The sequence below is a fragment of the Delphinus delphis genome, chromosome 14 (genome assembly GCF_949987515.2).
Source record: "Delphinus delphis chromosome 14, mDelDel1.2, whole genome shotgun sequence".
NCBI classification, from domain to species: Eukaryota; Metazoa; Chordata; class Mammalia; order Artiodactyla; family Delphinidae; genus Delphinus; species Delphinus delphis.
In genome coordinates this window covers 3,026,169-3,049,660 of record NC_082696.1, presented here as the reverse complement: position 1 = coordinate 3,049,660, position 23,492 = coordinate 3,026,169, and the positions used below count along the sequence as shown (strand labels likewise).

At 48.1% G+C, this 23,492-nt stretch overlaps 1 protein-coding gene across 1 annotated transcript; it reads right to left on the bottom strand.

Moving 5' to 3' along the window:
• Positions 1-984: 984 nt before the first annotated feature.
• SFT2D1 (SFT2 domain containing 1) lies at positions 985-17,032 on the bottom strand. The gene is made up of 8 exons (XM_060029657.1): positions 16,729-17,032; positions 9,185-9,271; positions 8,535-8,617; positions 7,322-7,403; positions 6,354-6,389; positions 4,913-4,971; positions 3,386-3,415; positions 985-1,921 (listed from the first exon to the last, which is right to left on the bottom strand). The coding sequence occupies exons 1-8, from the start codon at positions 16,789-16,791 to the stop codon at positions 1,882-1,884; spliced, it is 480 nt and encodes a 159-aa protein (XP_059885640.1). The 5' UTR covers positions 16,792-17,032; the 3' UTR covers positions 985-1,881.
• Between the last annotated feature and the right edge of the window lie 6,460 nt (positions 17,033-23,492).

Here is a 23,492-nt window from a genome sequence, read left to right as displayed (position 1 = left end):
AAAGCGATGGGACACAGGAACTCCAAGGTTTGCATACGTGTGGGGACGAGGGGAGCCTCCCCAGGGACCCGCCAGGGGACCGCAGCAGCACGAATTGCTCTCGGGGAGGCCGAGAGGGAGGCGCAGGCAGGTGCCCGGGCCGCCGTGCTCTCCGTGCGCACTGCCGGCTGGCCGCAGGGCCAGCGGTGACCCGGAGGTGAGGGCCGCTCTGGTGATGATCCTGCTGTGGATCGGACCTCCGACCACGACAGGCCCCCTCCCAAGGGGAACCCCCCTGCCGCAAGTAGTCTGATGAGGAATTCTGCAAGTAACGAGAGACTGGTCCACACTTCCACGCAAGGCAGGGTCCAGCGCGGCACGGGCAGACCTCGGACGCCGTCCCTTCCTGCAGGGGTCACACGTGCACCGTGTCCCACCCACGCCAACAGGCTCTGAAGCTCACTGAACTGTCCCCCCACCCCCTGTAGGGGGACACGGAGCAGCTACGGGGGGGACGCCAGGAGCATCTGCACTGCTGCCACCTGGCTGGACAGAGGGTCCCCGTGAAGCCGGAGAGCTCCAAGGGGCCGCAGCCCGGCTGTCTCAGGGCTCTGTCCCTCCCTCCCGCACCATCTCAGCGGACTCAGTGACCCTCCCCCCCCACCCCCCGTCCCAAGGCCACACCCCACCTCCACGGAGCACGTCTTCACCCGAAGCTGCTCTGTACCGTCCCGGGATCCTCTGCACCCACACAGCAACGGGCTTCCAGTCGGCTCTGCGGACACATGGCTCTAAAGCATGACTCCAACAGTGGGCTCGACTGGAGACGAGGACCCCGTCCAGGACGGGGTGTGTCTGCTCTCTGCTCACCAGCCCAGCCCTCGTGCTGGTCCCCAGCAGACCCCTCACCGACTCAGCAAGTCTTTCTCCCGCACCCTCCCGGGAGCCCGTCCTCCCCCGCTCTCCTCACCGAGGCCGCCTTCCCTCTGCCCAGGGAGGTGTGGTGCCGGCACCGGGCCCGGGCCATTTCCCTGCAGACGAGCTGGCGCAGGCCACGCAGGCTCTCCCTCCTCGGCGGCCCGGCTCCTTCCTCTCGGCCGGCTTCCCCGACCCAACCTGGCCGGTCAGCCCTCCTCGCTCCTCTGCTCCGCCCCGCCTGCCCGCCTCCTCGGGCGGCCGTCCTGGCGGGCTCTGTGTCCGGGCTCGCACCCTGAACAGCACACTGATGGATAAACGCTTTCACTGTTACTCGGCCCTCCCATCCTTCACAGATTTGTGCTCAGCCCCATTATCAGGACAGAGATTGTATCCTACTCGTTTTTCTGCAGAAAGATTGCATAAGTGCCCAAACTAAATTTTATTCAACTGAATCAATGTACCACCCACTTAAAACATAAATTTGATCAAGAAAATGTTTTTCCCAAGTGTGGGTTTATTTCAAAATTATAAAGATTTATATATTATTTTTATTACATATAATTAGCAATTTTTAGCTTATAAAAATTTTCACATTTAAAGTTTTTATTTTAAAAAGATATTTTTAAAATGTAGACATTTTAAAACCACCAAAAAAGCTGAATATATCTTGCAGCATAGGTTTACCCTTAAATATACACATCTCAGATGCTGTTTAGAAAAGATTAAAAAAACTGGCTAAAAATCATTTACAAGTGGCAATGATTAAAATCTCATCTCTGGAAGAGCATCTTAATGACACAAAATGAATTTAACATCACAAGCATTTAACAGTTTAATTAGCATGTAGTTTTTATCAGTATACAAAATGGTCTTAAATGGTCAGTGCAGTTGTTTTTTTGGAGTGATTACTGTATCAGGAAAAGTATACTTCACCAAAAACAGAACATCAGCTTTCAAATGGTCTTTTCAAAGAGTTTCTGATTTTTAACTCAGCAAAGAAGAACAGCATTTAATTACCGCATCCCTGGTGAAAAAACAAAAGAGGAAAAACAATATAATAATCTGCCTCCAGAGTGAACTTGCAATAAGATTCCTGCCGAGAGACAAACACACGATACACGATCACCTTTTCCCGTCAGAACTCAGCGGAACCCCCAGTACCTTTCCATAATTAAAACTTTGTTGAATATCACTTGAAATCAAGAACTGAGACATGGAAATAATTTGTTAGTTGCTAAAATGGTATTTATTTCAAAATCTTAAACAACACATATGCTAATTTTATTATGAAGAAATAAATGTAAATACCCAAAACAACGAAAGTATTTTTAAAAAGAAACAATGAACTGGATTTTAAAAAGCAGAACGTTTATAACTGTGTCCCTAAGAATTCCAAAAAAATTCATGTGAAAAACCTCATTCGCCTTTCACGTGTCTCTTCACAACAGTTAGTTTGAACTGTTGTTATATGAATACGGACTGCTAAGGCGAGCACCAACAGACTGGAGATGTACGGACAGACTGCATGCTGCTCTCAAGGGCAGGGCCCGACACTTCTGGGGAGGGTGGTCACTGCCCAGACGCCCTGCCCTGGCTGTGAGCTCCAGCTCTACTGCAGTGGACATCATTTGGGGCACCTTTTCCCCTCGTTGAGAAGCAGCAAGAGCTCTCCCAGCCAAGGTCCTGAGGACTGGCTAGTTACCTCTGCGCTCCTGTTCTAAGCCTGCTCTCCTTTAGTTGACCCTGCTTTGCTTTTTCTCCTTTTAGGTGTTCATCAAAAAGAATCATCCATTTGAAACTGAATAAAAATAGAACTGCTATCAATTTCCTTCACTGTTCGTATCAGGCATACAATTCTGCTGTTTTTCATATGCAACCTATGTTTCCAAATTTCACAAAGAAACAAAGCTGTGCCTCAACAGAATATTCCTCCAAATCGGTCAGATTTAAGACTGCAATTAAGTATTTGTTTTTTCCTCCATAATTAAATTAGTACATTTCTCTGAAAAGATACAAGAAAGCAGCAATTACCTCTTGATATACAAAGGGCAATTACCTCTTGACATACAGAATAAATATGTTTCTACTGGCTTAAAACAAACATTTCTATATCAGATTCATTTTTTCATTAACTTTCTTTTTTTTTTAAGTAGAATTTATTTTTGCTGAAGTCTCCATATCCTATTTACTGAATACTTGCAGTCGCGGAAGGATCTAGAATCTCTTGCCAAAATTCACTAACTGCAAATGTTCAGGTGGTAAATCAGAAGTACACTCCTAGCCTACCTGTTACATCTGTTCAACATGTTTTTTACTTGATATGGCAAGCTTCTATTCCACTCATTTAAAAAATAGTTTCCTTCTGGGAACAAAGTCAACCAAAATCAGCCTTTTAAATCACATTTTAATATGAAAATTACTAAAATTCACGTATCTGTGTAAAGGGCATTAGAGGAGCAGAAACAAGACAGAATTGAAACAAGCTCACCTTGCATACGGGATGTACGACAGACTATACCTGCAAGAAAAATTCAAGAATGTTGAAACTGAATGATGTTTTCCTTTTTGCCAAATGGCCATATTCTAACACCATAAAAAATGAAGCAGTAGACTATTGCACAGTGATTCTCAAAGTATGACCCTTGACGGCATACAGCATCACCGGGGAACTTGTTAAAAACGCAGATGCCTGCCCCCCCACACCTCCTGAATGAGAAACTGCGTCTCAGTAAGCAATGTGCTTTTAAAAAACTCTGATTCTGATGCCTGCTGAAGCCTGCTGTAATAAAAAGCCTGTTGTATTACCCTTTTCAAGTTATTTTTTAAAAATAAAAACTATAAAATAACAGAATAAACTGCACTCTCCTTCAGGGATAAAGCAATCATTAAGTACAGATTAACAATAAAAAGCAACATATTAATAGAAAATAACAAAGATTTACATTTTTCCACATTTCACTGAAAAAGAGTAAAACAACATCATAAGGTTCTTTTGTAACACGTAGGGAACTGCATTTAACATCTGTTGACATTCCATCAGCGGAAAGGTAGCAACAGCATCAAAACAAAGACTGGGGCTTCCCTGGTGGCGCAGCGGTTCAGAGTCTGCCTGCCGATGCAGGGGACACGGGTTCGTGCCCCGGTCCGGGAAGATCCCACATGCCGTGGAGCGGCTGGACCAGTGAGCCATGGCCGCTGAGCCTGCACGTCCGGAGCCTCTGCTCCGCAATGGGAGAGGCCACAACAGGGAGAGGCCCACGTACCGCAAAAAAACAAAAAACAAAAAACAAAACCCACTGATCTCAGATTGGGTGATATCAAAAAGGAGAAATTTAAAACAGCAAAGTCAGGAAGGGGTTTACTGACGATTGCAAGGAAGCAAACAAGACTGAGCTCTAAAGAAAAAGGAAAAACACTCGTAGAAATATTTTGTACGTCAAGAACACCTTTCTGGTCTGACGCGGGAGCGTGCAAGGAGGGCACATTCAACTCAATCGTATTCGCTGGGCCGTCAGCCCAGGACCTGAACGTGGCCGGGGGAGGGAGCGATCAGGAAGGACGGTGTGACTGAACGCTCAGAGGGGAGGGCGCCTCAGGGAGAGGCAAGGGCAGAGCAGCCTCGCTGAGGAGTCGGCACTCACTCGGCAGGTGCTCAGCAATACCAGGCAGTGAGTGGTTCCCCGCCGTGCCCTCGGGCTCATCCTGTGGCTCGGCCTGGACCTCAGGGTTCGTGTGGCACCTCCTGCATTTCTGTTTCACACATTAGAGAAGTGAACGCAGCCCTGTGTGCCTGGGCAAGCACAGCCCCCAACTCTCCTCAGCTCTCCCACATTTAGGCCCCCCAGGACACACTGCAGACCTCAGGCACCTGACCTCTCAGGAGGCCCTTCCCCTCCAAGGCACAGGCTTACCTGACCCGGTAAAATGCCAATGACCTTCCTAGGCTTACAGGCTCAGAACAAAATGCATGGCACTGCTTAGGAAATTTTAACTTTCTATTTAGTGTAAGACTTACCAGGTCATTGACAAGAACTGCAATATGCAGAATAATAAGGCCAGCCCCTTCTTATGCCACTGACAACAGCAAAGACAAAGAAATAATAAGTTAAACATTTTTTTAAAAAATATTTTTCACAAGCAAGTTCAGTTCCTCCCCTTCAAAAATATAAACGATAGCTCCAACTTGTTTCATTAAATCCTAGTATGACAAATTTAAGATTCAGGAGATCGGAGAATTACATATCTATAAATTGTATCTTCTTTCTAGAATCCTCTGATTCCATTTATTCAAATGCTGCTAAGTATATGGCATTAAACATTAATGAAATAAATGTGCACAGGCCGAAAATATTAAATCTCTCTCATGTTAGGTCCTTTAAGTCAAGTTTAACCTTTCTAAAATACCCACTTGGTTATTAGATCTGTATCCTATGTGGAATTTACGTATCTTTCTCATTCACACTTGTTCATTTTCTTGAGTTATTTTTTGAACTAAAATTGTATTTTATTGTGATCTTCTGGAATAATGTAAGATAAAGTTTCCACAGTTGTTTTAAAATGATCTATTTTTAGAATTTCTTGTCCATCTTTATTTTAAATTTTTATTTATTTACTTTTTCACTTATTTTTAATCTACTGCTTATAAACAGACTGCTGGACCTTTCCAAACCAGAAATCAATTTTCCATAGGGAAATGCGAAGATTGTTTACGAAAATTCTTTTAAGTTATCACTGGGAAATGATGTATTAAGTGCATTCTTGCATAACTAAAGTCCGGTCCTTAAATCATCAAAATTAAAAGCAGAACATTTTTGATGAACGTCTCTGCAGTGTGTCGTATGCCACCCCATCTTCTTTAAAGTGCGCAGTGTTCTTGGGAGCTCAAGAACCTCCTCAGACCCCTTTGGAGGTGGATAAGGAACAATAAGCAAACGTAATGCAGAATCAGGAGCATCGACGAGTAAACTGAATTGTAATAAAGTAACTTCTCTGAAGGCTAATGAGGAGCCGTTCACCTCATCCGTAAGTGCTGCAAGAATAATTTAAGTCCTTTTGTCCCTCTGTGTTAATTTGTTTGGGTTTGTTTTCCGGCCCTTTCTCCTCACTGTGTGGACACCCTGATGCTCACGATGCACCCCCCACCCTAGAGCCACAGCACAGCGAGGATATCAGCCCAGCTGACAGAGCACGCAGACCCTCAGCGAGGGCCTCTCACGGCCCTGGGCCTGCGAGAGGGGCCAGTCTGACCTGGACGCAAGCACGAGCTCACTTCTGTCTGTTTTAGGTGGCAGAATCCACTGCAAGCCTAGCTGTTAACTAGGTTTTAGGGACACCCAGTCTTTGGTGGGTTTTAAGAAACCAGACTTTGAGCTCCTTGGAGATGATGGTGCGATGACAGTCTACCTGGTGAGGGGCCACACAGTTAGTAGAAAACAGATATGGTTGAGGTAACTTACCCAAAGAGCAGCGCACAGGGTAAGTATGAAACACAACTACAGGAAAGGAAAGAAAAATCGTCAATTTGAGCCTTTTCCAAAGCTTAACAAAAATGCATACACTATTCTGCATTCATTTGCATGATAACACACTAGAGAACAAAATTAATGAGACCGCTTACTCTAGCTGTCCTTATATATTCCCTGAGTATTATTTTAAAGCCTGTGACTGCTGCAATATATATTCCTTGGTAAACTGAAAGCATGTAATAAATTACCCGCTGACTAAGCCAACAGAGAGACTGTTTCAAGAATGAATGAGAGTGACAGCAGCTGTTGTTATGGATTTATGAATGCTTGCGCTAACGTTTACTAATTCAAGCCGCCACCGCAGGACTCAGTACAACCGCTCCTGTACAGTAAGTTCTGTTTTACTTAGCTTTACAAAGGAACCTGTTATAATGATTTCACACAGAAAGACTGCACTGTCATTCCACAGCTACGTCCCCCAGAGGAGGCAGGGGAGAGACGAGGAGAGGCAGGGAAAGCAGTGGGGCAGGCCTAGGTATTTGTGCAACAGTCCAACGGGGGAGCGACAAAGGCCAGGTGACAGGCCACCAAAATTAAGCCAACTCTCCCTGAGAAGCCTCATATGGACCCAGAAGTGACCCGTCTTCCAGGCCCACCCTCCAGAAAGTACACACAGGGGTCCATTAAGGTGCTCCATGGGGCCTGAAAATGAAATACATGCAGCTCTCATTTTCACGTGCAATACACAGAGCTACACTGTTAGAATACACAAAAGAACACAGGATCACCCAGCCAATCATTTCAGGCAATGCCACAAATCCAGACTCTTTAAACACACAGCCTGAAGAATGTGACTGTCATATTCAACAAGAGAATTATAACATTAGTACCTCACAAAGTAATGCAAAAAGAAAAAAAAATTCGAAAAAAGTTTTTTAAAAGTGTCATTATTTACTTACCAGCATAACAATCGTTGCAAGCAATCTCGTTGTTTCAAACATTTTCTTCAGTTGTTTCACGGGTCCCATTAAAAAGCATGTACTATTTGAAACGAATAAAAGAAATGAGAGAGGGAGCTATTAACTTGTCCGGCTGTGTAAAAATAAGTACTTTTAAGAAAAGAAATCCTATGTTAGTTTAATTAGAAAATCTCACTGAGTCTGTTGCATTTCTCCTTAACATTAGAAGGAAGCGTTACTCCTTCTGTCTTCTGAGACACAGGAACGCCTGTCACAAATCACTCCCAGTGCCGGTGAGCGCGACCGCTGAGCCGGTCCAGGCTGACAAGGCAGCCTGCTCTCCGTTGGTGCCAAGTCAGCCACTGCTTCCTCACCTCTACGCACGTTCCCCGTCGTAACGGGGAGAACAGCCCCACAAGCACTGTCTAAGGGCAAAAGTGTGCAACTGCGCCCTCAGGCCTCTTCCAGGCTGCGGTCTGAGGAGGGGCATCGGGGCGAGCCCAGGAGAGGGGACCGAGCTTGGCCACGGCTCACGCCCCTGCACTGGGCAGCACCTCTGATGCAGAACGTCCCTGAAGAGGCAGGAGCTCACCTCTGAAAGCTGAGAGCTCGTAAACGTGACAACTACGCTAACAGACATCAACTCCCCCAGAGATGCACCCAAGGCCCCCGGGGGGGACTCCCTGAGCGCCCAGTGCACAGTCCTCAGAGTCACTGCCACTGTGTGGCCCTGTCCGACTCCTGGGCCCGGCACTGCCACCCCCGATCTGCTTCCGCCGCTGGTCGGCTGGGCATCTGACGGTCCCCTCGCCGAGGCAGCTACAAGCCGGGGCTCCGGAGGACTCTCGGGTGGGAACCAGGCCTGGTCACCTCACTAGGCACCTCCCCGGGGAGTGACCCCCCCGCCCCATGCTACTACACCCTGCTATAAGATGGGCTGATAACAGTGCCCACCTCACAAATGGGGTGACAGACACAGAACACTTAGGATAGGGCCTGGCACACAGTAAGCACCTCCAAATGCTGGCTATTCCCACCATGGACACTCTATGATGGCAGCTGGCACCCAGCAGGAGTCTAAGTATCTATTGAATGAATGTAAATTTTGAATTCACAGTATGTATAGATCTACAGAAATATATCCTATTAGAAAAGAAAATTTTGATAATGATAGCAAATGAAATATTTTGAGAAGCCAAACTTCTGTACATACCTGGCTAAGGCAGCAATATTTCCAAGGGTATAAAACACTGCAAAAAGCTTTATGCCACCAGGAAGCCACAGTAATCCAGTTCCCTGAGTTAAGATATTATAGTTATTTAAAAGTAATTTTACCACTGTAATAGATTAAAATATAAATGTGCTACTGTAGTAATAATAGAACAGTAATAATAGAATATACATATATTATAAAGTTTATGTATAAATGTGTTAATATATAGTCTCTATATAGGTTTTTAAAAAGTAGTTAATTTTCAATGTTATTTGCTAATTTGAATCTTCTGCCTATTTGCATGTAAGTATATATAAATGAGCCATTACATAACTTTCTTTATACATCTGAGTAAATCTCACTCTACTTAAGTATTCTTTTTATAAATGGCAAGTCAAAAATCTAAATCACTGACTGCAACTCTCCTAATACACACTGATCTTTCTTAAATGAAATTATTTTAGCAATCCATAAACCCCCCAAAATATTAATCTCTGCATCTTTTTATTGATCTCTACCCCTTTATTTCAGGGGACTAAGTATGTCCCATCAGAAGAGTCCAGATAAAGTGGACTGCATGTTGGGACTAAATGGAATGATCAGTCTCACACAAAACAGAAATTACGGAGCAACATACAGCCTTAACGCACAAGAATAGAGAAGATGATGCCACTGGCGAAGCATATGGCAAACCATTTCAGCCTGGTGTTGAAACTGAGGGACGAGGCGTCCAGGACCTGAGGAAAGAAGGGGAATCAGAACGTGTTTTTAAATCATCGCTTGCCGACCTGATGCTTTATACTACATTAAAGCAAAGCTTCATGTTAATATAGACAATGAATCTGTTTTACTCTGCACATTGTAGTGTTAAGAATATTACGATTCCATGGCCGTAAAGGGGAATATCAACAGGTCTGGGAATGAGACGGTCCTGAGGAGTCACTGTTAACTTTGCCAGGTGAGATAACAGCATTATTGTGTTATACGGTTTTAGAAAGCTCTCACCTGTTAGGGACAGGAGAAGCACTGATGTGGATGAAATGACATAAGCTATGAGATACCTTATAAAATACTCATTGATTGAAAAGTAGGGGAAAGATGAAACAAGACGGGCAAAATGTTGACAGGTCAACACCTGTGGACTCATAGACACACACCTTCTCTCAACATCTCTATGTCCGAGGGCATCTGGGCAAAGTCCCTACATGCAGAGCCTGACACAGGGACTGTCCTGCCGGAACCTCTCTGGGGGCGGTGGGGGGGGGGAGCCCTCAGGCAAGGGAGGGAAGCTGGACAGAGAAGGGGAGGGACGAGTGAGGCCCTGCCTGCAGCTGGAGCTCGGTTAACACCATACCTCACCGTCTGTGCCGCTTGAGGCCAGGCCGCCCTTCTGGAACCCTCCTCGCAGCAGCTGGTGGCTGGCTGCAGGCAGAGGGCGGAGGGCCCAGGCTGCTGCAGGAGCTACAGCATGAGCACAAGAGGACAGCTGTGAGCTGCAGGGCGGCGGGCACGTCCGCCCAGTGACTGGGACCTGGGGAGCCCCCGCAGAGTCTACCACGGGGCACATCTGACAACCTCAGCTACAAGTCACGGAAGCCCTGGCGTCCTCACAACCGTTATTAGAAACGCACGCGAATTAACTGCAGGGGGACAACATCCCCGTATGTCACGTGGACTCCAACCAGATTGTACGGGGCCGCACTCCACACACGTCACACTATGATGCGGCACACAGTAACGATTAAGCACACATTTGCTTTCACTGAAGTACAGTGTAACTGAAGTACTAACAATATTATTATATTATTTAAATATTACATTAGTTTCAGCTGTACAGCACAGGGATTCAATATTTTTATAAATTATATTCCCTTTAAGGTTACTACAAAATAACGGGGATATTTCCTTGTGCTGTACATCTCAGCTGCTTAGCTATTTTATACACACCAGTTTGTATCTCTTAACCCCCTCCTCCTATCTTGCCCCTCCCCCTTCTCTCCCCACTGGTAGCCACTAGTTCGTTCTCTGCATCTGTGAGTCTGCTTCTGTTCTGTTACACACATTTGTTTTATTTTTTAGATTCCACATATAAGCAATAACATGCAGTATCTGTCTTTCTCTTCATTAAGCTTAATGTTCTCTAGGTCCATCTACCTTGTTGCAAATGGTAAGCACACATTTACATTACTAGGTACACCATTAAAACTCATTTTCCCAACAAGGCTGAAAAAGTATCAACAACAGATGTTTCAAGAAACTAGAAATATACAATAAGGATTTATATTCCAAAATTATTATTAACTTGCATTATCATATACTTAAAAGACCACATGCTTAGAATGTATTTTCAAAATAATGATGCAAAAATACAAAGTTTTATATGCAAAAGCTCAAAATTCCTTACCTCAATAGATTGATCTGTGAATCCTTATGCAGCATGAAAAGCAGATAAAAACAACTAAAGATTCTGTCAATGTAACATCCATCACTTTTGAACACATTTTAAATATTTTTTAAAATCTGCTTTAATCCACAGACATTCTTGTTTCCAGCAATGTCATCTGTTTATACTAAAACTGATCACTGTCTTTTAAACAAAGAATGAACCTGCCTATAAAAACATCTAAATTTCATTTTTATCTGATTAGGTAGAATACACATAGAACAGAATAAACCCTGCAGACTGCGTATCGCACAGGGAATCTACCGGTTTGTAAAAAAGGAGAAACGGTACCCTAAGTAAGCAGGGTTTCTAAGTGGTCAGTGCGAATACACGATGACATGAGGACTTAATGAGAGTGGAAGAAGCATCTGTTTTTACTTCCTTTACAAGTTTCAATCACCCCATTGTTCTTAAGTTCAACTCAGTATTAAGCAGAGTCATTTGTATAAATAGTAGATATTTTTCCTCTCATTACCATCAGCCAAGTGATCTTTAAATCGAAACATGTAACAAATTCTTTCCATTTGTAAATTTGATCCACAAGCAAATGACCTGTCGCAAGTCCTTCAGATTGCCCAGGATACAGAAACAAATCACAGATTCCCTAACTCCCAATTGGGAAAATGATACAGTGCCCACCGTGCAAGAAAACCAGGCACTGCCCTGTCCATGAGGGAGACGGAGGGAGCCCTGACCCCACAGACCGCGTTAGCATGTGCTTGTAGGTGTGACGTGCTTGTCCAACGGGATCAGGAAGGAGCCCACCAAAACCAGCAACTATTCTGATCTTGTAAATTTAGTCTTAGCAAAGAAATACACATTGAAGTGGCCACCAGTTATTTTACTAATTTGTTATCAAAGGAAGAGGAAGCCAAGAATAAACCTCGTGAGAGCAGGAGCGACTCTCCCATTCGCCGGTGCCCTCTTCCTGCTGCAATAAATCAACCTCACCTGGAACCAGAACTTATTAAAAAAAAAAAAGTTGGAAACAATGGAGGAAAACGTCTTCACCGCAGCACCAACATTACAGGTGAATGAATGAACCCATGGCACAGATACGAGCTGCCTTCCTAGGGGATGGAGAAGCCGGGAGGAGGACACCATCACAAGGGAACAGCATGGGCACCTGGGCCTGGCTCCCGGGCCACCACCACTCGAATAAAGGCAACCACCGCATACATGCAATTCCTAGAACTGCTCCTCCAGAGACAGTGGTGGACGATGAGATAAAGACGAGAGGACAGCGAGCACAGAAGCAGGCGCCCACGGCCCCTCCAGTGCAGTCCTGACCCACCTCCCCAGGGGTCCCCTCCCCTACTCAGAGGCTCCTCATCGCCGTCACCCACCGCTCTCCCAGGCATCCTCTCTCACTCAGCAGCCCCGACCACAGGTCCTGCCCCAGATCCTAGCAGAGTCTCGGGTGCTTTCTACATGCACGTTGACAGCCCAGCCTTTCTGTTCTTCACTCTCTCCTCTCCGACAGCCTCTGCTCTCCCCTCCACTCAGAGACCCTGGGACTCGCACTCCCCGAAATCACTCCAAGTCCAGGCCACACTGCTCTCCAGCTGCGACATCCTCCCCAGGGCACTGATTCAAGGGCTCCTGCCTGGATGCTTCGCAGCCTCTTCGGCCCCTTTATCCCCTCCTTTACTTCAACACAAAAGCGCAAGTTCCCTTTCTGCTCTATCCACCAGCAAAACCCTGGCATGACTCAAGCCCTCCTCCCTCTTCCTCTGGGTGGAGTCACACGGCAGGACGTGGCATCCTAACCAGGTCATCGCCAACTTCAGGGGGCCCTGGGCACTGCCTGCCAGGCATCCCAAGTGCACTGCTGTTTAAGTTCACCTGCCTTCTCACTGTCACCCCCTGACCCTGCCAACCCACCTCCATTTCAACCTCCAGTTCCTGCCCTGGCACCTCCCCAGTCAGCAGACACACTGCCTCTATTTCCCACAGAACACGGAAGCCCCGTGGGGATGCCCTGCACCGCTTGCTGTTGCCAAACACCAAGCTCACCCTAGGAACCCTCACCCTCCCTTCCTGGCCCCGGACCACAGCACAGGGGCAAAGGCCAACGTGGCCGCCCTGCTTCAGAGGCCAAGCCCTCTGACGCCCCAGGGAACTGACACAGCTGGCTTTTCTCCCCGTGTACAACAGTGAACCACATTCTTGTGGAGACCCCCTTCCATCAACCTGTGAACACGCGTAAGCCTCTTCCATCTTAAACAGACAAAAAGCCTGACTTCACCCTCCAGCCTCTGCTCAGTCAGTCATTCACTGATTCACTCAACAAATACCTACTGGGTACTCCTGGGTGCTAAGTGCGGGGTGAGGGCCTGGCTCTTGGTTAAAAGGCGCGGCGGCGGGGGGGTGGGGGGCCTTCCCTGGTGGCACAGTGGTTGGGAGTCCGCCTGCCGATGCAGGGGACACGGGTTCGTGCCCCGGTCCGGGAAGATCCCACGTGCCACGGAGCGGCTGGGCCCGTGAGCCATGGCTGCTGAGCCTGCGCATCCGGAGCCTGTGCTCCGCAACGGGAGAGGCCACAGCAGTGAGAGGCCCGCGTACTGCAAAAAAAAAAAAAAAAAAAAAAAAAAGGCACGGGGGGGAAGCTGCCGGGCCCACAGCCCCTGAGAGGAGCTGCAGGCAAGGACAGCGGCTGGTCCTGCCCTTTCACCTCCCTGCACCCCCAGCCCCGAGGCTCTTTGTCTGAGCCCCTTAGGAGAGCTCCCTGTCCAACAGGGGACACACTCCTCCTGACTCATCCCCCTCGGCCCTCCCAATCGCCCTCCTCCCCCGACCTCAGAGTCCATAAAACTGCCTGACCCCAGGCCTTCGCTGCCCCATGAGACCCCAGATCACCACCCCGTCCCTGGTTTTAGCCCCGGGCTGGTTACATCGCAGGAAGTGATCTGCGGCTGAATTAGCCCCTTCATTTGTGGCTCTGCTTGAGCTGCTGAGCTCGTCTCTGCCAGGACCTGGCCTTCTCCAGGTTCCCAGTCTCCTGAGCTCCTCACTGAAAGCTCCAGAGGTCAAACCCTGGGCCTTCTCCCTTTTCTACTTACCCACAATCCCTTGGTTATCTCAAGTACTTCCTCCCATGAGCTCTAGAACCTGCACTCAGATGCTAGCTGGCATCTCACTCAACATCCAGATGACCCCCCAACGTGCGCCTTCCATGTCCCAGTCAAGGGCGACTCCATCTCTCCAGCGGCTCAGGTCAAAACCAGAGGCACCCGGGCCCCTCCAGCAGCACTCTCACACCCAACCCGTCAGCTCTGCACTCGGACCATTTACAGAGCCTGGCCACTCTCACTTTAAGCCACCGTCACTCCCACCTCCCTGACCCAGGTCTCTTCCCAGGACCACTACCCTAGTCCTCTGACCAGGCTCCAGCTGCCACTCTTGCCCCTGCAGTCTGTTCTCCACAGACCAGCCAGGGCGACCCTTTAAAATCCAAGGCAGTCACATGCCCGCTCCGCTCAAAACCCAACGGCTCCTCAGCACACTCAGAGTAAAGGCTGAAGTCCTTACTGTGTCCTGCAACACCCCACATGACCTGGAGCCCACCTCCCACCTTCCCGCTTCCCTGGCCCCTGGCTCCAGACACCCTGTGGCCTCTTTACGGGCCTTGAACGTGCTGAGCCTGTTCTCAGGATCTATATTTGCATGAGTTGGGAGATATTTACTTGTAAGGGTTACCCAGATATCCCAGTGCTCTTCAGACCTATGCTGTAATGTCACCCTAACAGACACATCTTCCCTGACCATCCAACACAACAAGATGATCCCAACCTCATCCACCTGCTTTACCTTCTTCCATGGCACTTATCACTGGCTGACATATTTTTATATTTACTTGTTTATTAACTGTTTTCCCCAATTAAAATGTAAGTTCCATGTAGGGGAGGCCTTTCTTTTGGTCACTGTTATAACACCAGCATCTTGAACAGAGCCAAACATATGCAGGCGCCAAAATATTTGTTGAATGAATAAACGATCACCTCCTCTGAACTCAATGCACTTGTCCATTCCAGTCAATCACTCCAATCTTTGGTCAATGACTTCTCTACATAATTTTCCTCCCCTCTAGAGAGTGGGCTCAAGAGAAGTGGCACCACCACCTTCACGCCCCCAAGGTTTAGAGCAGCTCTGTCTAACAGGACTTTCTGCAATGGAATGCCCCAAGCATGTACTGTCCTATGCATCAGCCACTAACTTACCTGCCCACCCAGCACCTAAAACGTGGCTGGTATGGCTGAGAAAGGAATTTTAAATTTTATTTAACTTAAATTTAAATAGCCGCATGTCGCTAGGGCTACTGTTTGTATAGCACAGACCTAGAGCATAACGTGAAGCATGAAACAGTGGTTTAATAAATGAGCTGGGGGCTTCCCTGGTGGCACAGTGGTTAAGAATCCGCCTGCCAATGCAGGGGACACAGGTTCGATCCCTGGTCTGGGAAGATCCCACATGCCACAGAGCAACTAAGCCCGTGCACCACAACTACTGAGCCTGCGCTCTGGAACCCGTGAGCCACAACTACTGAGCCCGCGAGCCACAACTAATGAGCCCGCACACCACAACTACTAAGCCCACGTGCCACAACTACTGAAGCCCGCGCGCCTAGAGCCCATGCTCAGCAAGAGAAACCACCACAATGAGGAGCCCGCACACTGCAAAGAGGAGTAGCCCCGCTCGCCACAACTAGAGAAAGCCCGTGCGCAGCAAAGAAGACCCCACACAGCCAAAAATAAAATAAAATAAATAAATTTATAAAACAATTAAAATAAAATAAAATAAATAAATGAGCTGGGTAAGCCATTGCTGCCTAATGGACGTTTCTCATATTACCATTTATGGGTTCTTGTATTACCATTACGATTCGCCAAACTGGTTAGAGCAGATGCCTGACTTTCAGTCTCTGAACCCTCACAGACTAGTCCAGAATCCTGTTCACAAGAGGTGCTGTTTATAACAAGGAAGGAAGTTAGGACAAGAGAAGGGACAAATAAAAGGTCCTTATGTAATACCGTTTCATTTTAAATGTTCCACTTCTGTGACAGGCAGGCAAGAATTTGTCTGCATGCAAATGACAAAGATACTTATAAAGCAGTTCCTCCTGCACTATTTTTATCCCTCCTTTTAACGGAAGTAACCCTTTTCAAGTCTCGTGGGTAAAGTACGCAGACAAGGATTGTTTTTTAAAAAAACCGCTTATGAGGGCTCAACTGACAACTTTTAATTCAGTATTATTTCACTTCTCAATGACCTGTGTTTTTTTCTTTTCTCCCTCCAGTCTCCCTCCTTCCAAAAAACATACACTCACAACACCTCACTTAATTCCAGGGTCTAACAGATGCAACGAAGCTTTAAGATTTCAGCTTATGCAGCTGGCAGGACGGGTACCCGCACAGCTACTGCGCTGCCAGCCCGAGTTCAAAGTCCACACCAGGCGCAGAAAACAAAGCGAAGGCTGGGGGAGAGCAGCGTGGGGGCAAATGGGTTATTTGGGAAAGGAAGACATGCAGCGAAGTACGTTCCTGAGAGTCGCAAGGCCAAACTGGGGGTGGGGGGGGTCTCAAAGTGAGCTTCTGTAGACTACATGGAAACCTGGAAAGCGCCCCAAGTTCTTCCCGGGAGGCCCTGGCGCCCTCCCGCATCACCTCTGCAGGTAGAAGCGGCCCGCTGCCCACGCTCCGCGGCCCCGCCCCAACACACGTTCACCCCAGAGGCCGGAGGCAGGCTCCCTACCTGTGCAGTCAGGCCCTGCTCCTCGTCGTCCTGGCCGCTCAGGACTCGCCGAAGCTTATCCATGGCCCTGCTCCTGGGCCGCAACGGCCCTTCTCGCCCGCCGAGAAACCCGGAACCGGAAACTCTTGGGGCCGACCGGAAGTCCGGGTAGCCCGCTTCCGGCACGTCGGCGCGGCCCTTGCGGCCTCCGTAGCAGCGTGCGCATGCGCGTCGGGTTCCGCCGCTGGCCTGTGTGGGCCCTGTGGCCGCGGGCGGGGGTGCCTGGGGTATGGCGTCCACATTGTGCTGGCTGCTCGCCGGCCCGCGGGGCGGAAGCTGTCCGGGAAGGACGCGGAGAGCCGCGGTCTCCCGCGCTCGGGTTCAGCAGTCGCTGCCTCCGACCTCCGGGAGTCGGGACCCAGAGGTGCGCACAGCCGTTGCTTGTTGGATGAATAGACCCACGAACGCGGATCCTCACGAGTGTCCTCGAAGCCGCGTGCCTTGGGCCCACGTCCAGGCCTGCGGACCCGGGCTCCAGTGCCGGGACTAGAAGTCTAGATCTGCAGACTCAGGTCCAGTACTGAGGCCCCGTGCCCTAGACCCGCTTCCAGGCCCGACAGAAGAAGGCTGGGGCCCTTGTGCCAATACTGGCAGGGATTCCGTTCTAGACTGCCGTTCGCCGAGTATCTCCGCTCGAAGGGAGTCCGGGGACAAGGGGCAGGCTTTGGGCGCTGGTGGTGTAACAGGGAATAGCTAAATCCGACTCCCTGTTCCGTCTGTTTCTTTGATTTCAGCCTTTGCTTTTCGTCGCTTTTGTTGGTGTAATCACATACATATATTATGGCCTGCCCCAGGGAACCCTGCCCCTCTGCCTGAATGTTAAACTAAAGAGCGTCTCTTCGTTTCCCAGGGAGACAGTCTCACCCCGCCCACCTGTAGATGGCTGCCAAAAAGAAAAAAAAAAAAAGACATTAACACATCCCCTCACTCAGGCTGGCAGTTCCAGGGAATATTTGCAAAACGTATGGCCTTTTTACTTTGCTTCCTCGTCTCTAACCCCTTTCTGTGCCATAAAAGGAACTGGCATCCAAACCCCGATAAGGTGGTTTATCGGAGACACTAGTCAGCCGTCTTCTCAGTCTGCCGGCAGTGACTTATTTTCTCTCTTATTCTCTACCTTGCTAAGGAGAGATGAGAAACTAGGGCTTCCTGTACAGTGTGAATTCCAGAGAATCCAGGAGTTTTCCAGAAATACACTCCTGCTTTCCAGTTTGGTGTGATCGTGATGAAATGCCTACTGTTTTGTTTTATTACATCACCTACTCCGTTCCTTCCCTAAAATGTAACAATTAAAAGGTGGAGCCCCAAAGGCTTTTATTGCCCATCCTTACTGCCTTCAGTAGAATTTTATCTAATCTCAATGAGATAGAAAACACATGGTAAGACCCCTAGAAACACAGATGATACACTTGCTCTGATAAAACAGTCCAATGTTCAGCATCTTTTAGGTGGAAAATACTTATATTTGGCCTGTTTATACTGAAGTGTGAGATCCTATTCTTTTGTCCTTAACTTAAAAAGATCAGAAAATAGAGCGGAAAAAATGCTATGAAATAATAAACCTGTGTGCTTCTATAATAAGAGTACATCTATACATTCCCTAAATTTTTTCCTTTTGAAGTATAGTAACTTTAGTTTTGCGTATGCAAAAAGACGAAACAAACTGATACCTCTACTAATGGGGAGAAAGCTTTCCAAGGATATGTGAGGTTGAGCCATGGAATTTGCCAGTGTCCAATTGTGTTTAACCTAAAAAGGGCAATTTCATGATTTTCAACCTGTACCTGGGTGTAAGAAATTTTACTTAGAAAAGAATATTGAAGATTTAAGAATGTGATTTGGGCCTTTTCACTTCTCATGCCCTATGAGCCAAGCTTCGTTTCCTAAAAAACACCACATAAAATTTACTGAAGCCATAAGCCAATGGAGGTAACTGGATAAGAGTCTAGGCTCCGTAGTCAGACTGCCTGGGTTAGAATCCTGGCTCCCCCGTTTTGTAGCTGTGACGTTTGGGGCAAGTCAACCTAAACTCCTGTTTCACTTTCTGATATGCGAAAATCAAGGTGATAATAGTGCCTACCTTGCAGGGTTGTTATGAGGATTAAATAATACATCAATCGACCCTCATCATTCAGGGGTTCTATATTACAAATTCACCTACATGCCAAAATTTATTTGTAACCCCGAGATCAATACTTGCAAGCACTTTCGCAGTCACTCAGGACATGTGCAGAACAGTGAAAAGTGAGTCACCCAACACTCACCATCACGGCTGGGGTGGAACAAGGCCGTGATGTGCCTTCTTGTTTTCAACTCATACTGCAAACAGGCGCCGTTTTTGCGGTCTGCTTACTGCTACATTTTTTCACATACTTGTGCCTTTTCTTGGTGATCTCACTGTTTAAAATAGCCCCCAAGCCTAGTGCTGAAGTGCTGTCTAGGGTCCTAAGCACAAGAAGGCTTATGGAAAAAAAGTATGTGTTAGAGAAGCTTCATTCAGGCTGTTGTATGCTGATGTCTGTGAGTTCCACATTAATGAATAATACATACTGAATACGAAGTTTTTAAACAGAATCACTTCAGACAAGGTTATGGGTTGATCAGTTGAGGAAGGCACAGTCAGAGGCTCGCAGGACCCTGACCCGTGTCTGCAGGAGTGGGGCCTCAGTCTTCATAAACCAGTGTTTGCAGCGACTTTATCAAACGTAACCTGCAGATGACAAGGATTGACTATAGGTGTAAGGACGGGGCCTACCACATGCCAAGTGCTGAACAAATGCTGGGTTTTGTGATTCTAACCATTACTGTTGTTTCATCGTGTCTAATGTCTGCTCTGGGTCCCTGTCTCCCTTCCCATCTGTGAAAGGAAAATCTAAACGGAGTCATTATTGCTCAGAGAGCTCTGTGACCTGGAACCAGGAAGCCACGGAGGAAGGTGACGTGCATGCCTCAGCCTGGATGGACTCTGACCTTTTGACCTGATGAAGTTGTCCAGAGCACCTGCCAGAAACGCAAGATACTTATCGGACCCTTACCCTCAAATAACTTGAGACAGTCTATCTACTTATTGGACCCCTGCCCTAAAACAACTGACAATGCCTTAAGGACAAATCTTCTCTCACTTGCGACTGTCAATCACGGTTCTTGCCAGGCAACCTTTAACAGCCTCCTGGCTTGGTTTCTTTTTTCCTGGCTTTGTGTCTTCAGAAGCCCCTGATCCTTTCTCTTCCTTGGAACACTCCTTTGGGGTTGCCCTGAATCTGTCTCCCAGACTGCAATTCTTAGGACCCCAAATAGATTCTTCCTATTTGCACCCTGCATTTTTTTTTTTTTGTCTGACACATCCTAGTGAACAGTCTAAGGAGGCCCGAAGTTAGCTTGTACTTCGTGTCCAGAATCCTAGAACAAAGGCCGGGAGCTTCCTACTTCTTCCTCTTCCTGCTTCTCAGCCACAGGGCTTTCCAGAGGCAATGGCCTATCCAAACATGAGGCAGCCGGACAAGCAGGATGTGGTCCCGAGTGGTGAGACGCAAAGCTTGAGAACATCTTTCCTGGGCCCCCGAGATGAGAGTCCCCGCTTCCTTCCAGGCCCGCCAGAGGGGGTCTCTGCACCTGTGATGGTCCCTCCTCCCTCCTCCCTCCACCCACCCTCCCTCTGTCCCTTCACCAGCCCGCAGGGGAGCCCGAGTGAAGGAAGCAACAACAAGTTCCAGCAGAGCCCTCGGTCAGGGAAGCTGAGGTCACCCCTGGGAGACGTGTGGTCCTTTCCGGAGGCAAGCCCAGGGCCAGCCCACCCCCCAGAGGCCACTCCATCCCACGTCAAGACCTCTGCCCCCAAGGGGCCCCACGCACAAACCAGCACCCCTTCACCAGCTGACTGTGGTGAAAGAGGCTGGGTTCCCAGAGGGGCCTTAGGAGAGGTAACACCTGGTGAGCCTCTGCGGGAACCCTTCCCCATGGAAACATTTTAAGCATTTTGAAACAAAGACCATACAAAACATCTCAAGTTTCCTATTCCCATTTCTTAAGTTTCATACAGTACTTTGTAGAAACATGTATCAGACACTCTCCAGTGACAATTCAGGTAGGAAATTACACTTGAATCTGAGCCCCTGAGCGGCTAGAAAGGCCTTAGAAAGTGCAGCAGCCATGAGTTGGGATAGAGCTGGTGACAGTTCATCATGGGCCCTTGTCTCTGTCTCATAAGCTTGCCTTAATCCCTTCTCTGGACATGATAGCAAAGCTGGGCACAAAATGTAGCACAATAGCTTTTCTTCCTTGAGGACTGAGGCCCCAGAATGCTTTGTGAGTGAACCAAGTCGGTTGCCCGTTAAGGCCGTGAGGCTGCCCCAGGCAGAGGGTGGGGACCAGCTGTCATTGTGCAGGGGTGGGGATGGAGAGACCTTCATTCCTTTCTGCCTCCCGACCACACCCCTGGAAACAAAGCGAGCGCCCTGACAAGCCCTGCCATAAGGGCGACACTCAGAGTGTCCCGCTGGAACAGGAGGCGGGCGCCGTTGCCACGCTCCCGGGTCAGCAGGGACCCTGAAATGATCGCCAGACCGCTCCCGCACCCAGGGGAAGGCAGACGGGCGGGCAAACAGCATGTGGTTTGGCAACGCCACTGTCCCAGGACACACACGGCACAGAAGTGGCCGACGTCAGCTCCAGCCAGTCCCTCGTCTGGCCCCGCAGCCGGCCGTTCTCCACACATGGCGTGGAGGTCATTGTAAATCTATTCATCTCACTCCTCTGCTGAAAAACCTCCAAGGACTCCACTCCAGCCCCAGAGAAAAGGGCACTATGGTGATAACAAAGGGCAGGGTAGATTAGAGAAGCGCACAGAGCTGGTCCTGACCCAGCCCCGGCTCTTCTCTCCAGCCTCACGCATCACCACATCTTTCTTTCCACAACACAGACAGGGGCACACGTACGTGCATGCCTGCACGCACACCGTGTAAACACACGTGGAGACCCACCTGTTTAGCCAGGCCTCCGTGCTCAGCGTCTGCAGCATCCTCAGGCCTGTTCTCGTTGCTTGAAATCTTGCCTCCCGTGTCCCCCAAGGCCCACCCCCAACTCCTCCAAACTTCCTTTCTTGGCCAATGCCCACTTGACCTCTGGGTCTCCTCCTCAGGGGAGCCCTCCCGGACCTTTTACGACGTGGCCAGGGGTCCGAGCCCAGAGCCCTCCTCATGCTCTGTCCAGCCCTAAGCGGGGTCACCAGTCTCTCCCCAGCTTTGCCTGGCCGAGGTCGGTCATCCCACTAGACTGCCTCGTGTCCAGACCCCACCCCGTGATGGAAGCTCAGAGGATGTTTATAGAATGAATACATGAGTAACAGTAACGAGAGCACGTTTAAAGGATCTGAGACATAATTTGCCTCAATACGACGTCTAAAGTTCATTGTAGGGGTGAAAGTAAATCTAGGTGTCAATAAATGAACAATTATGTGTTGAGCACGTTCTGTGTGTAGCTGTCCCTTCAGCGGGCTGGTGAGGTCTAGAAAGATACAGCTGAGCGTTCAAACGGCCCAGATAAGCCAGGCGTTTCTTCCACCGTGGGTGCTCACGGGGCCTCACTCCACTACTGAGGAGGAGAAGGTCCGAACCTTTGCCATGTGTGAGCTAAGTGGTGTGCAGTGTGCTTTGACCCTCAGGCTCCCTTCTCACACACTGAGCCGCGTGAACCACTGAGTGCTGAGTGAAGGGGTGTGTCCCCCAAAGATCTGCTCTTTTGGAAAATATCCTGCTTCTTAATTTTGCTCAAATGTGTTATTCCAAGGAAAGACACAAAGGTGATTCTTTTTATGATTATTTGTTGGGCATTATATCTTTCCAGGGGGGAAGGTTTTTTTTGCTTTTCTTAAGATTTTTTGATGTAAACCATTTTTAAAGTCTTTATTGAATTTGTTACAATATTACTTCTTCTTTTTTTTTTTTTTTTTTAATGTTTTGGCTTTTTTGGACCCGAGGCATGTGGGATCGTAGCTCCCCGACCAGAGATTGAACCCGCACCTCCTGTATTGAAAGGCCAAGTCTTAACCACCGGACCTCCAGGGAATTCCCCAGGGGAAAAGTTTTTGCAACTCAAACCCCTTGACGAGAGAAAATGCCACCCCCAAATCCTGTTTCCTGAGAGAGAGCAGAGAGCCTGGTAGGTAAGAACAGAACTCTGCTCTTTCTGTCTTTCTGTCAACAGGTGCTGTTGTCAGCCATAAAATCCCTGCTGAGGTCACAGCTCTGCTGCAAATGGAGCTTCCAGTCACCCTATTAATGTCCATTTGAGGTCTTCAGGAAACTCCTTTACTAGTGCCTCAAAGCAAGGGACCCTCTCACGACTTTGAATGAGTGAACCAGCTATAAACGAGTTTTGGATGTTGCTTGCTTAAAAGCAAAGGTAACTCCAGCATTTTGATCATTTATTTCTCCCTCCATTTGCTATATCCCTCCCGGATGATGGAAACATGACTGCAGTATTACACGCATGGTTAAAATATGTTCCCATGGTAACTGCGACCAGGATGCAATCTATAGAAAAAGGGTGTGTGCCAGTGCAAGTAAATGACAATCCAACTAAAAATAACCCCAATCTGCCTTTTAAGGGATTAGCAGATTAACGTGCGTTTGTTGGGTACTTGTTATTTTGTTCAGAGAAGAAAAAGATACTATCTCACCCTTGAAGAAGTTACAAATTAATTTTGAAATGATATTTAATCATAAATG